At 40.5% G+C, this 15,971-nt stretch overlaps 1 protein-coding gene across 1 annotated transcript in view; it reads left to right on the forward strand.

Annotated features, from left to right (window-relative positions):
- Positions 1-15,971, forward strand: part of vps13d (vacuolar protein sorting 13 homolog D) — a 112,835-nt gene that overhangs the window by 78,166 nt on the left and 18,698 nt on the right. Inside the window, 7 exon segments of the mRNA XM_051425983.1 lie at positions 5,626-5,756; positions 6,094-6,269; positions 8,707-8,830; positions 9,086-9,321; positions 9,413-9,515; positions 10,297-10,454; positions 12,426-12,534. Coding sequence (XP_051281943.1) covers positions 5,626-5,756; positions 6,094-6,269; positions 8,707-8,830; positions 9,086-9,321; positions 9,413-9,515; positions 10,297-10,454; positions 12,426-12,534 — 1,037 coding nt within the window.

Genomic DNA, 15,971 nt, shown 5'->3' on the forward strand with positions numbered 1-15,971 from the left:
AAATTGACTTTTCGTATATGTTCAGGGGGGCAAAAACGCAATCAAAAGTGCTAAAAATAATAATAAGTAAGAAGAAACATAGCAAAAACAATAGGGACCTCCAGCGGTCGCTTGCGAGGTCCCTAATAATAGGTAAGAAGAAACAAAGCAAAAACAATAGGAACCTCCAGCGGTCGCTTGCAAGGTCCCTAATAATATCAGTGATATTAGCAATGGGAGTCAAGCAGGACCATGGCAGGAGGCTCCACCAGGATCCATGAGAACCTGCGAGACGAGAAAGCACAAGAACTCTGGGGAAGAAGTGAAGTCAGTAACATGCATTAATGGAACATGAATGTGTGCAGAAAGAGAGAGAGAGGAAGAGAGGAGCTCAGTGCATCATGGGAAATCCCCCGCTAGTCTAGGCCTAGAGCAGCATAACTAAGGGATGGTTCAGGACTCACCTGAGCCAGCCCTAACTATAAGCTTTTATATTTTTATTTTTTGGGGGAAAATTAGGAGAATAAAGTCATAATATTAGGTCTACGAGAATAAAGTTGTAACATTACGAGAAAAAAAGTCATAATATTACAAGAATAAAGTCATAATATTAGGTCTACGAGAAAAAAGTCATAATTTTGCAAAAATAAAGTCACAATATTATGAGAATAAAGTCATAATATTACGGGAATAAAGTAAAAAAGAAATTTTTTTCTCTTAGTCTGGCCCTAATACTCTATAGTCTCAACTTTTTGAGACTATAGGAACCACAAGTAGCCCTGCATTCAGAGAACGCGGTGTTCTAGTGGGGTAATAGGGTACTATGAGCTCTTTAAGATATGAAGGGGCCTGGCCATGAAGAGCTTTGTAGGTGAGGAGGAGGATTTTAAATTCTATTCTAAATTTTACAGGGAGCCAGTGCAGAGAAGCCAGTACAGGAGAGATATGATCTCTTTTCCTAGTTCCTGTCAGTACTCGTGCTGCAGCGTTCTGAATTAATTGGAGCGTCTTAATTAACTTTTTGGGGCAAACTGATAATAAGAAATTGCAGTAATCCAGCCTAGAAGTGTTCATGTTATGGCTGATCAGTGCAAGTAGTGTCCATTTGCCATATACAAAGAAAATGAAATGAAATAAATTGCAGTCTTTTGTTTTCATGACCTTCTGGGATTATTAAAAGTCCTTAAACTGTTGATGCCATGCAATTTATTTTTTCTAGTTAAGCAGCACTCGCTTCACTTTTATACTGTGCACCAGGCTTTTTTGAAATTTTTAATGCATCGTGTAGGTACTATAAAAAACACATCAGTATAATTTGTTGGTACAACAGTGGTTTAAAGGCGCACCAAACTATGATTCAATTCAATTCAATTCAATTCAATTCAATTCAATTCAATTCAATTTGTATAGGGCCAATTCATAACAGAAGTTATCTCAGGACACTTTTCAAACAGAGCAGGTCTAGACCGAACTCTTTATAAGATTATTTACAGAGACCCAACAGTACCACCATGAGCAAGCACTTGGCGACAAGGGCAAGGAAAAACTGCCTATTAAAAGGCAGAAACCTAGGACAGATCCTTCGGCTCTAGGTGGGTGGTCGTCTGTCTCGACCAGTTGGGGTGAGAGAGAGAGAGAGAGAGAGAGACACACAGACAGACAGACAGACAGGTGCACAGTAACAGATTCCTGACAGTGGTGCTAGAGGCCAAGGTAATGCCATCTAGAGTAACTATGTCTTTAGACAGTGAGTCTCTAAGGTTTTTGGGACCAAGAACAAGAATTTTTTTTTCTGAGTTTAACATCAAAAAAATGCAGCTCATCCAGGATTTTATGTCCCTAAGACATGTTTGTAATTTAGATAATTGATTAATTTCATCGGGCTTGATCGATAGATATAACTGCGTATCATCTGCATAACAGTGAAAGTTAATGGAGTGATTCCTAATAATGTTGCCTAAAGGGAGTATATATAAAGTAAGTAGTATTGGTCCAAGTACAGAACCTTGTGGAACTCCATGACTAACTGTAGTATTTATTGAAGATTCATCGTTAACATGTACAAACTGCGAACAATCTGATACATATGACTTAAACCAGCTTAGTGCGGTTCCTTTAATGCGAATTTGATGCTCAAGTCTCTGTAAAAGAATATCATGGTCAATGGTGTCAAATGTAGCACTAAGATCTAATAATACAAGTACAGAGACAAGTCCATTGTCAGAAGCAATCAGAAGGTCATTAACTTTAACCAGAGCTGTCTCTGTGCTATGATGAACTCTAAATCCTGACCGAAAATCCTCAAACTATTGTTATGTAGAACAACTAGTTTTTCCAGAATCTTAGAGAGGAAGGAAGGTTAGAAATCGGTCTATAGTTGGCTAAAACCCCTGGGTCAAGAGTGGGCTTTTTAAGAAGGGGTTTAATTACAGCTACTTTAAAGGACTGCAGTACATATTCTGATAATAAAGAAAGATTAATCATATCCAGTAAAGAAGTGCCAATTAAGGGAACAACTTCTTTAAGCAGCCTAGTTGGGATCGGGTCCAACAGACAGGTTGATGGCTTCGATGTAGAAATTATTGAAGTTAACTGATGAAGATCGATAGCAGAAAAACAGTCTAAATATATATCTAAGTTTACATTAGTAAAAGTCCCTGAACTTGGAGAGCCACTGATAACTGTTGATGGCAGTTGGTGATTAATTTTCTCACTAACAGTAATAATTTTATTATAAAAGAAGCTCATGAAGTCATTGCTACTTAAGGTTATGGGGATATGTGGCTCAATAGAGTTGTGACTCTCTGTCAGCCTGGCTACAGTGCTGAAGAGGAACCTAGGGTTATTCTTATTTTCTTCTGTTAGTGCTGAGTAATATGCTCCTCTGGCATTATGGAGGGCCTTTCTGTAAGTTTTAAGATTATCTTGCCAAATTGAGCGATATTCTGATAATTTGGAAGAGCGCCATTTCCTTTCAGATTTCCTAGCTATTTGCTTTACTTGGTGGGTTTGGTGGTTGTACCACGGTGCTAGTCTCCTATGTTTTAATAATTTCCTTTTTATAGGAGCGATAGAGTCTAATGTTCTTCGTAGTGAGCCTGCAGCACTATCGACAAGATTATCAATTTCAAAGGGACTAAAGTTGTTATAGGACTCTGTTAAATTCAGACATGGCATTGAATTAAACACTGAAGGAGTCTCCTCCTTAAATTTAGCTACAGCACTGTCAGATAGACATCTGCTGTAGGAAGTTTTGCCTAATGGGTTATAATCTAATAGTATGAATTCAAAAGTTATTAAATAATGGTCAGATAGGAAAGGATTATGTGGGAAGACTGTTAAATGTTCAATATCAATGCCATATGATAGAACAAGGTCAAGAGTGTAATTAAAACAATGAGTTGGTTTATTTACACTCTGACAGAAGCCAATTGAGTCTATTAATGATATAAATGCGTTACTAAGGCTGTCATTGTTAACATCCACATGAATATTAAAATCACCTACAATAATTACTTTATCTGATTTAAGGACTAAACTTGATAAAAACTCTGAGAATTCAGATATAAAATCAGAGTACGGTCAGGGAGCGCGGTACACTATAACAAATAGACCTGACTGCAGTGTTTTCCAGTTTGGGTGAAAAAGACTAAGAACAAGGCTTTCAGATAAATTATAATTTAGTTTAGGTTTAGAGTCCATTAAAACGCTCGAATCATATATGGCTGCCACTCCACCTCCTCAGCCGGTGCCTCGAGGAATGTGAGTATTAATATGACGGGGGGTGTGGATTCATTTAGGCTGACATACTCCTCGTGGGACAACCAGGTCTCAGTAAGACAAAGTAAATCAATATCATAATCTGATATTAATTCATTCACTAAAACAGCTTTTGAAGAATAGTGTGTAAGACAGCAGCCCTGCTTCCTGGTCCCAACTCTGGACTGTCAGGTTTTAGAAATAAACTTCGCCATATTTCTAGATAAGAGAGCCGCTCCATCCAAAGTGGGATGGATGCCGTCTCTCCTAATCAGACCAGGTTTTCCCCAAAAAGGCTTCCAGTTATCAGTGAAGCCCACATCGTTTGCTGGACACCACCTCGACAGCCTGCCGTGGAAGTCCGACATGCGGCTATACATGTCATCACTGGTCACATTGGGCAAGGGTCCAGAGAAAACTACAGAGTCAGACATAGTTTTAGCATAGTTACACCCCGACTCCACATTAATTTTGGTGACCTCCGATCGGCGTAAATGGGTGTCATTACCGCCGACATGGATAACAATCTTACCATATTTATGTTTATCTTTAGCCAGCAGTTTTAAATATGATTCAATGTCGCCCGCTCTGGCCCCAGGGATACATTTAACTATGGCCACTGGCTTCGCTAACTTCACGTTTCTGACTATGGAGCTGCCAATAATCAGAGTTGGTTAGTTAGTTAGTTAACAAGTTACAAACAAAAACATGACAAAACATGACAAAAACACTATGGCTAAATAACGAGTGTTTCTCAGTTACTCGTTGGTTATTGAGAGAAGAAAGGTTAGTGGTTAGTTAGTTAACCTGTTAGGGTGAGATACAGAGGTAGTGGCACCTAAAAATGAAACCATTTTTGGAGTGTGTTGAATAAGGACATGTGTATGACTAGTTGTGCATCATAATGAGTGTGTCCTAAACTAGTGTTTGCATCAGTGATCTTATCAAAAATTCTACCAAGGCGCTGATCCAGGTGTGTTTTCAAGCAGTAGTGTCAAATCAAAATTTAGTTTGTTTTTCAGCTGAATTTGTAGGTACTGTACTGACTTTACTGTGGTTGCTAACAAATTCAAGTTTGCCTTTGTAACTAAAGAGTAAAGTACTTTGTGTCGACTGTGCTTAGTTTTTCTTACCTTGTGGCTCTTCTTCTGGTAGCCGGAGGCAGGGAGACATTCAGAGGCGCTGTCACTGACACTGTCTGATGCATTATGACCAATGTTCTGAACTGTGATCAGAGATGCTGCGGTAATCATCTGAAATGTCAATTGTCTGGTTATAATGTTAGGCCTGCATCTCTGAGTATGGCTTTCTACAGCTATGTGAATGCCAGTTGGCAACACGGTAGTTCCGCTTGATGTCCCTATACTGCTGTTTGTCACCCTCCTTTGAGTTTTTGTGAAGGTGATGTTCTGGGGCAGTAGGTCTGGATGAAGCTACAAAGGTGACATTACTTCTCGGTGTTGTTCACTGTTGGATTTTCAGCCAAAGTATCTTTGCACTGCAAAAACAGTCCTTCTTGAAACAACAAAAATATTTCTAAATATGATCTCTTTTTTTGTATTGAGCAAAATAAATCTGCCAATGGGGTAAGCCAATTTTGCTTGCCTAGAATTCTTAAAACTAGCATTATTCAAACCATTGTTGTAACTTGTTACTGGTTCAATCGAGCTCAATATTAGCTGTATTACCTTATTGAGACAAAGTTGGATATATTTTCTTAAAAATCTGATTACTTTTCTAATACAAATGCTTTTTAATTCTCTCTTTTTAAGATAAAAAATTAAGCTTTTTTACTTTGTCGAGATTACATTTTCGCAGTGTGCTACATTCACATTATCCACAAAAATTATTGTCAGATATTCATTGTTCCTTGTCTGATCCACACAGGCATCAGTGTCCGGAAAGGTAAAGGACGCTACAGAGACACTCACATAGTGACCTTTGCCCCACGCTACCTGTTGGACAACCGCTCTAAACACAAACTGGCCTTCGCTCAGAGAGAGTTTGCAAGAGGAAAGGTGAGACATTCACTAACTGTTCTAGAGGTGTTCAGGTAGCCCAGCTGATGAAACACACACCTAATACAGTGACATCCCCTGTTCAGACCAGGACTTTGTTTCATATCTTTCTGCAATAAATGCCACAAAAAAGAAAGAAATGAACTGTACAATGTTCCAGTTTGGGACCTTGGGCCCTCGGACAGGAACCTAAATGTAATGCAGCCATTAATATTGTTATAGCTACCTTTGATTGGTAAGTCAAAATGTGTGATTTGTAGCCCGTCCTCACAATTTTCCCACTAGGGGCCAATAAGACCAATATGACAGAAGTCATTAATCAACACATTTTTCCTAGGGCACAGCCAACCCGGAGGGTTACATATCCACTCTGCCGGGCTCCAGTGTCGTCTTCCACTGGCCCCGCAATGACTATGATCAGTTGCTGTGTGTGCGCCTCATGGACACCCCCAACTGCACCTGGTCTGGAGGCTTTGAGGTCAACAAACCCAAGTCCTTTCACGTCAACATGAGGTGAGCTACATATACATATACACACTCTCCAGCACCAGCAGTTATTCACTCTCTGTATATGGATATACAGCCAAAAAAAATTATTGAAAATTTTCTGAAATTATTCATACCCCTGGCAAATTTTGACTTAAAGTTACTTTTATTCAACCAGCAAGGTTTTCCCTTGATTGGAAATGACACAGGCGTCTCCCAAAAGATAATAAGAAGATGTACAAGAGGCATCATTGTGGAAAAAAATATTTCTCAGCTCGATTTACATTTGAACAAAAAGTGGCATGTCCAAAATTATTCATACCCTTCTCAATAATCATTACAGCAATCAAATGCTTCCTATAATTGCTGACCAGCTTTTTGCATGTCTCCACTGGTATTTTTGCCCATTCATCTTTAGCAATGAGCTCCAGCTCTTTCAGGTTGGAGGGTCTCCATGCCATCACCCTGATCTTTAGCTCCCTCCACAGATTTTCAATTGGATTCAGTCAGGACTCTGGCTGGGCCACTGCAAAACGTTAATGTTTTTGTCCGCTAACCATTTCTTCACCACTTTTGCTGTGTGTTTTGGGTCGTTGTCGTGCTGAAATGTCCACTGGTGCCCAAGGCCAAGTTTCTCTGCAGACTGCCTGATGTTGTTGTTGAGAATCTTGATGTATCGCTCTTTTTTCAGGGTGCCGTTTACTGTGATTAGGTTCCCTGGTCCATTGGCTGAAAAACATTAGGTTCCCACCACCATGTTTGACAGTGGGGATGGTGTTCTTAGGGTTGAAGGCTTCTCCTTTTTTACGCCAAATGAAGGATATATCATTGTGGCCAAACAATTCAATTTTTGTTTCATCTGACCATAAAACAGAAGACCAGAAGTCTTCATGAAGTCAGATGAGCATTTGCAAAGGCCAAGCAGGCTTTTGTGTGCCTTATCTGAAGAAGTGGCGTCCTTTTTGGTCTGTGTCCGTGGAACCCAGCAGTGTGCATTGTCCGTTAGACTGTCTGCCATGAGACATTGCCACCAGCAGAGCCCAGATTCACCAGGATGGCCTTGGTGGTGATCCTTGGATTATTTTTCACCTCTCTCACTATCCTCCTGGTCAGCACAGGTGTCACTTTTGGCTTCCGACCATGTCCTCTAAGATTTCCCACAATGATGAACGTCTTGTATTTTTTAATAATACTTTGCATTGTAGCCACTGGAACTTGAAAACATTTAGATATGGCCTTATAGCCCTTTCCTGACTTGTGAGCAGCCACAATGTGCAGCCGCAAGTCCTCAGTGAGCTCCTTTGTCTCACCCACGACTGTCCACAAACCAACCACAAGAGGGGGGCGTTTTTTCCCTTTTGAAGTTAATAAAAAAAAAACCCCCTAAAAAAAAAGGAAAAAAAAAAACAATAAAACACTTGGACTATTTGGAATGGATGGAACTTTGGATTTTCCCATAGACTGTGACAGTTTGCAAAGGGTATGAATAATTTTGGACATGCCACTTTTTGTTCAAATGTAAATAAAAGCGGAGAAATAATGTTTTCCACAATATAAGAGGCATCTCTTGTACATCGTCTTATTATCTTTTGGGAGAAGCCTGTGTCATTTCCGGTCAAAGAAAAAACTTGCTGGTTGAATAAAAGTAACTTACTTAACCAGACCGAGGTGTTCCTTTAAAGTGATCAGTAAATCTTACAATCAATTCTAAAGCCAATGGACAGAAGCCAGAATTGGGGTTATATGATATCTTCTGTTAAAACCAGTAATGAACAGATGTTAAGCTGAGAAAGTGAAGAAAACATAAAGAAAAAAAAAAAAGCTATATATGATTTAGGTTTATTTCGTAAAAAAAACCCCCAAAAAAATTAAGAAAAACCAAAAAAAGGGAAAAAAAAAAAAAATAAAAAAATAAAAAAAAAAAAAAAAAAAAAAAAAAAAAAAAAAAAAAAGAAGGGAGGGGTACATGAAAGAAACTCATATGTACACACGCATACACAGGCTAGGGACAGACAGAGACCACTCAGTGAATCTCTTAATGACAGCGGAGGAAAAAAGCAATTGTTTCATTAGCTTAAAACTCTACATTATAAAGTTGAGTTCAGTTTATCTGTAGGCCTTACAGCTGTTGTAGCTCAGAGGTGGAGTGGGTTGTCCACTAATCAAAAGTTTGGTAGTTCAATCCCCATGTCAAGCATGTCAGAGTATCCCTGATCAAGATACTGAACCCCAAATTGCTCCCATCCAAGTTGCTCCTTGAATTTTTCAATTAATTTTCCAAATTCTGTCTGTATCTTAGAACTGCCCAACTGTGTCCCCCTGTATGTTATGCGGTTGACACTGCACTGGATGTTTTTTTCCCATGCTATACAAAAAGCAAATTCCACCAACTTGGGTCGTATGGTGAAGTGAGGGAATGAAGTGAAGAAATTGACAGGTTTTAAGTGGGTTTTGGTTTAAACAGGGACACACTGGGGAACTGTTTCTTCCTGCGGACAGAGATCAGCCTGAAGGGAGCCACCTACCAGATCTCCTTCACCGACACTGACCAGCTGCCACCACCCTTCCGCATTGACAACATTTCTCAGGTAAGGCACTGTACTTTAGCTTTAGCAGCATGACCTGTTACTGATTACTCAAGAAAGAAAGGATGCCTCACATACTAACTAGGTTTCCATCCAAATGCAGTGGAAATTCTAACGGAATATCCAGAAAATCTGCAACATAAAATGCAAATTAATGCACATTTCCATCTGTTACCATTATGCAAATGTTAGGAGTTCTTTTGTTGTGATAAACAGCGCATGGTGCTAATTTAGATTCCATTCTTTGAATTCCTTCAGGTGCCTATCCAGTTCTGGCAGCATGGTGTGGCTGACATCCGGCTGCACACTGAGGTGAAAGCAGGCTCTGTGCTGGACTATGCCTGTGATGAGCCCACGCTTTCCCCCTACCTCACACTGACTGTGAAGGGAGCTGGATCCTCCGAGGTCACAGCCGACATGAATTTCTTCAGAGAGTACAACAAGCTCTACTACGAGAACTTCATCTACATAGCTGCCACACACACTTTCTCACAGTACGGACCAGTGACACAACTAGCCAATAATACCATCTCATATATAAAAGTTAAAGTCATAAAGGTAAGCAGTGACATTTTATTGATGCAGGGATGTTGAGAGGAGACCTGTTGGGAAGAAGCGTCCGGTGAGCTGTGCTGAACTGGTTCTCGATGTGGACACCAAGACTCAAAGGGTTATCCTGAAAAAGAAGGTACTGTATTTAGTTTAAAACAAGCCAGATGAACAAACAACAGCATTCCCCAGGATTCTGCTTTTAAAAGTTGGAAAAAGCAGGAACTGTTTAAATAGCGTTATTGTACAAGTTTAGAGGAGAAGGGAGAAAAGTTTGATTAATTGTCAGTCGATTGCAAGAAAAGGAATCAACAATTTTTTTAATAATTGAGTTAAAGAAGACATTTAAATGTCCACTGGAAAACAGTAAAGGACATTTTATAGACTAAAAGATGATGTGATTATCGAAAAAATAAAAAATAAAAGTGGTCAATATTTGATATAAAAAAAAAACGACATTGTAGTAGATTGTTGAGACTCAACCATATCTGTCTCATGTACTCTCGTGTACTATTTTGGATCAGAGGTAGAGCAGGTCGTCCACTAATCGGAAGGTTGTTGGCTCGATTCCCAGCTCCTCCCATGCATGCCGAAGTATCCTTGAGCAAGATACTGAACCCCAAATTGCCCCCCATTGCTGTGTCATTGGTGTGTGAATGAATTAATGAATTAGTTTCTGTTCGATGGACTTTGCCATCACTGTGTGAATGTGTGTGAAAGGGCGAATGTGGAATGTAGTGTAAAAGTGGTTGGAAGACTAGAAAGGCGCTATAAAAGTACAGGTCCATTTAACAGCCATTACCATTTTACTACTGGATATAGTGAAAGATTCAGCAAATATGACAAAAATGTTGTTTTTATAAAAGTTACTTTCTGCAGCTGTAATGAATGTGTAGTAACATTTAATGTGACCTGTGCAGGAGCCAGGGAAGCGCTCCCAGCTGTGGAGGATGACTGGCTCTGGCATGTTGTGTCATGAAGGCTCGTCCCCACCTCAGAGCAAGCCTGCCCAGCCGCGCCCGCTGGACTCTTCATTGGTGCTGGACATTGCCGGGCTTGCAGCTGTTAGTGACAACAGGTTTGTACTGTGAGACCAGTGTCTCAACACGGTAGATATTTCTCTCAGGAGTCATGTACAGTCAGTTTTTGGACACTGGAACATAAACTGGAAGAAGTCTGTAATAGTAGCAATAATAGTAATTAAAACTGCAAGCAGTGATGATCGGGCCCTCGCACTCGGTTCAATTCAAAATGGCCAACTTTGACAGCACGCCACAGACACGCCCTTCGATGTACAGTCACAAATAGCACAACTTTTAATCAGCAATGTTTTTTGACTGTACTGATACATTTTTGAAGTAGATCCGATAAATTCCCTGGCAGGAGTTTGTTCAAATACAACACAAAAAATCACAAAAAATGACAAAACAATTAAAAATGGCTGACTTTGATGCCATGCCACGGACACGCCCTTTAATGTGGTTGCACAATTAGCACAACTTTTAATCAGCAGCATTTTGTGACTTTACCGACCAATTTTGAAGTAGATCCGATAAATTCCCTAGGAGGAGTTCATTCAAATACAAGGCGAAAAATTCACCGAAAGTGAAAATCTAAATCAAAATGGCCAACTTCCTGTGGGGTTTGGGGTATGGGTCCAAGAGGCTTTTTTGTACATCTCGACATGTTACACATGCCTACCGAGTTTCGTACATATTAGTGAAACGTGGCACCGGGGCTGCTTTGTTGAAATACGTAGGGGGCACTACAAACACGACAAACACGATTTTTGGTATGTTAGCTAGAGGCACCAGTCTACACGTGCCCTGTGAATTTCATATTCATAACTATTAGTCTCCACACAGTGATTTACCCTGCCACCAGAGCGCCACCTAGTGGCGGATTGTTGACACATTTTTAAGCAAGCCTCAGAGCGCCATGGGCAAGCATCGTACGAAGTTTCCTTCTAATCATACGTGCTGATGCGGAGATATAAACTTCTTCATTTTAAAGAGCGCCACCTTGTGGCGATGGCCTGAAATTGTGCACAATGCCTAAAGAAGACACGGGGAACTAGTGACCCAAGCTTGGTGTCAATCGGACATACCAATGTGGAGAAAAGGTCCACTACGAAAAATCTACAGGAAGTCTTAATTTTATAGCGTGCTTATTTTTTGAAATTTCAAATTCTTCAAATTACTTTTTTTGCCAGGGCGGTCCCCGGTTGCTACGTGAAAAATTCTATACGAATCGGACAAAATGCATAGGAGGAACATGAAAAAGTAGTTTATGGACATTTTGCGCCCTATATGGGATATACAGCTCTATACACCGAACGCATGCATATAAGATTTTTGAATGTGCAACAAACGATGTGGGAGTTATTAGCCTAAACACACTGTTCATGATAGTAGCGCCACCTAGTGGCCAAACCGAAAGCAACGCATAGAATATTAAATTTTTCGTCACGACTGACATATGTGCCACTTTTCATGAGTTTTCAAGCACGGAAAAGCCTCCAATTATGCGATTCCAAAGTTACTAAAATAATAATAATAGGCTTTACAGATACAATTGGGCCTTCGCACGATTTGTGCTCGGGCCCTAATAATAATAGGTAAGAAGAATTCTAGCAAATACAATAGGGACCTCCAGCGGCCGGCGTTTAAGTATAAAACATGATATTTCCTGTTACTAGTAGGTGGCGCTATCACTATATCTGAATATTGCCATGTAGAAGCGTTGACGGTGGGATTCTTATCATACGCGTGAAGTTTCGTTGCGATCGGATCTTGTCCGCTGAAGTTCCTTTTTCATTGAGATGCCATGGGCACGCAGTTTGACGCACAGTCACAAATAGCATTACTTTTAATTGTGATGGCATTTACATCATACTGACCAAATTTGAGGTAGATCCGATCACTTCCCTAGGAGATGTTTTTTTAAAATACAAGCCTAATAATAATAATAGAGAATTCCTACAATTACAATAGGTCCTTGCTCTGGTCAGTGCTTGGGCCCTAATAATCTGCCTGTTCGTCTCTCCCAGTTTTGAACCGTTGATGCTGAGGAGGCCAGACTCACGCCGCAGCACCACCCAGACGTGGTACTTCAGCTCAGGGATGCTGACCTGCGGCCTTCCTCGGCTGGTAGTACAGGTGGGTAGCTTTGTTCATACAGTATGTCTTGGATGTTGAATTTGAAAAATGTTGTGTCTAGAACTGCTGTCCTCTGTAAGGCTGTGGAGTTTAGAGTCCTCACGTTTATACATTGCTGCTCAAATGTTTGGGGTCACCTGTTATATTGATGTTTTTCCTTTTAAATAAAATAATGGTCTTGCATGGCCAGTATACTCACCGGACATGTCACCCATTGAGCATGTTTGGGATGCTCTGGATCGGCGTATACGACAGCGTGTTCCAGGTCCTGCCAATATCCAGCAACTTCGCACAGCCATTAAAGAGGAGTGGACTAACATTCCACAGGCCACGATCGACAACCTGATCAACTCTATGCGAAGGAGATGTGTTGCACTGCTTGAGGCAAATGGTGGTCACACCAGATACTGACTGGTTTCCGGACCCCCCCAGTACAGTGAAACTGCACATTTTAGAGTGGCCTTTTATTGTGGCCAGCCTAAGGCACACCTGTGCAATACACATGCTGTCTGATCAGCATCTTGATATGCCACACCTGTGAGGTGGATGGATTATCTCGGCAAAGGAGAAGTGCTCACTAACAGATTTTGACAGATTTGTGAACAATATTTGAGAGAAATAGGCCTTTTGTGTACATAGAGAAAGTCTTAGATCTTCTGCGTACATGATCCAATCTCACCGAAACTTCACGTTTGATAAGAGTCTCGCCCTGAACACGTCTATGTGATAATGTTCAGTAATAGTGATAGCGACACCTAGTGGTGAAAGGAAATGTCATTTTTATACTTTTATGTATATCTTCCAGCAGATTACCAGATCCAGCTGAAATTCTGTCAGAAGATCCTTAGGAAGATGACGATGATATCTTATGAATCTTGAAGAATTTGCGTAGAACCATGTTGCCATGGCTACGTGGCAAAAAACAGCTTTTGTATTAACATTTGAACACTTTTTGGGGGGCTAAACATGCCCGAAAACTTGTGAAACTTTATAATCAGCGCAATCTAAAGACATTCATGAATAAAAGTTGTGCTATTTACGACATTCTGTCAAACAGCGTGTGTCCAATTTCGACAATTCGCCATGAAAGGAAGTTGTGATAACTTCAGTGTACGTGATCCGATCTCAATGAAACTTCACATGTTGGATAAGAGTCCTGCCCTGAACACGTCTACATGACAATATTTAGATATAGTGATAGCACCACCTACTGGCAACAGGAAGTAAGCGCTGCGTGGCAATTTTCATGTTGGGGTCCACACGTTACGCCGGCACGTGACCGCAGCACACCTCTTTGGCGCGTGATGTGGCCGCAGCACAACCCAACACGCGTCCAGTGCGAGGGCCCATTCATTGCTGCTTGCAGCTTTATTAGGGACTGAGCCAGCGACCGCTGGACGTCCCTATTGTTTTCCCTGTGATTATTATTATTTTTCAGAACTTTGACTGCATTTTTCCCCCCCTGAGCCACTAGGTGGCGCTACTATTAAGAAAAGTGTTTTAGGCTAATAACTCCTGCATCGTTTGTTGTACATTCAAAAACCTTATATCCACACGTTCGGTGAATGTAGCTGCATCTCCCCATATAGGCAACGCCCATTTTTGCCTAGAATTTAGTTTTTCACTTTTTCATGTTCCTCCTATGCACTTTAATGGGAGGAACTTTTTTATGCTACGTGAAAACTTGTCACGTAGCATCTGGGGACTGTCCTGGGAAAAAAGTAATATAAAGAATTTTAAAGCGTTTTTAATTTTTATTTTTTTATAAAATTAGCACTGTAGATTTTGGTCATAAAAGGAAGTGGAGCACTCATTATAACTCTTTATAATGAAGAAGTTTATATCTCCACATCGGCACGTGTGATTAAAACGAAACTTGGTACGATGGCTCCCTGAGGATCGCCAAAAAATTAAATTGGGTGTGGGGTGACGTGGCGTAGAAAGGCTTTAGCGGGCGACCGCCGTGCAGGCCCCGACGTAGGTTGATTTGAAATTTAATTGAACTGTCTTTAATGTCCCCAAGGGGCAATTTGGTTCACAACAGGTAGCCAACACATACACATTTGCACAAAAACACATAAAAACATGAGATGATAAATAAATAAAAACATAAATACACATGTATAAAAATAAAAATAGTGAAAAAATTTGCTGTGACATGGGCAGGGATGGAAGATGACCTATAGTTTGTTGAGAAACCCAACAGCTGATGGTACAAATGATCTCAGGTATCTGTTAGACCACGTTTTCGGGAGGTATACCTCCTTCCTGATGGTAGGAGGCAAAACTCAGAGTGTAGTGGGTGAGTGATGTTAGCCAAAATGGCCATTGCCCTCTGTGTGGCTCTGGCCTCATACACATACCCAATGCTGTTGAGGTCAGTGCCAATTATTTTCTGACATATGTTTACAATTTTACCCAGTCTGTTTTTTTTTGATTACACTCAAATTGCCAAACCAGCACATCATAGCAAAGGTTAAATTTGACTCAACAAAAGATGAATAAAAAGTTTTCAGAAGTGATTCTGGAAAAAAAAAAAAACAGTCTGTTTGGCTTTTTTACATATATAGTCTGTATTGATGTCAAAGTTCAATTTATCATCTAAAATGGTGCCCAGGTACTTGTATTGGCTTACCACATCCACCGCGGTGCCATTAATCAAAGTTGAAGCAGTGTTGGGAGGATTGCGACGAAGGTCAATACACATCTTGTCCCACCTTGTAATCCTGCAGAAGACTAATTATCACAGAATCATCAGCATACTTGATATTATGCCTTGATTCAAACATACTCTGACAGTCATTGGTGTAGAGAATGTTATAAAAAGTTCGGTCTAGACCTGCTCTATTTGAAAAGTGTCCTGAGATAACTTCTGTTATGAATTGGCGCTATACAAATAAAATTTAATTGAACTGAATAGATTACAAATAAAAGTGGTGACAGAACACACCCCTGAGGTGACCGTGTGGAGCACATTAGGGCCTTAGATAAAGTGTTATTTACCCAGGTTCTCTGTGACCTCATAGTTAGGAAATCAACCAGCCAGCATATGGTACCAAAGTCAATATCAGGAAATTGCGATAGTCTGTGAGCAAGGATATGGGGCTGCATACAGTTGAATGCTGATGAGAAATCAACAAAACACAGGCGTGCATGTGTCTTCTTGCCCTCTAAAGTCCAGCAGTGTTGCTGTGGCATCCTCGACTCCCTTACTTGGTAGATATGCAAATTGGAGTGGATCAATCATGCCCTGAGTCATGAAAAGTAAACTCCTCTTTACAATACGCTCAAAACCTTTCATCACCAGAGAGGTCAGAGCCGCGGGGCGATAGTCATTTAGCACCTTTGGAGATGGAACTTTTGCCACTGGAACCACTACTGATTCTTTCCATAACCCTGGGACTTGCCTTTGTGATAGCAAGAGTTGGAAAATAAAT

This window comes from Dicentrarchus labrax, unplaced genomic scaffold, assembly GCF_905237075.1.
Source record: "Dicentrarchus labrax unplaced genomic scaffold, dlabrax2021, whole genome shotgun sequence".
NCBI lineage: Eukaryota > Metazoa > Chordata > Actinopteri > Moronidae > Dicentrarchus > Dicentrarchus labrax.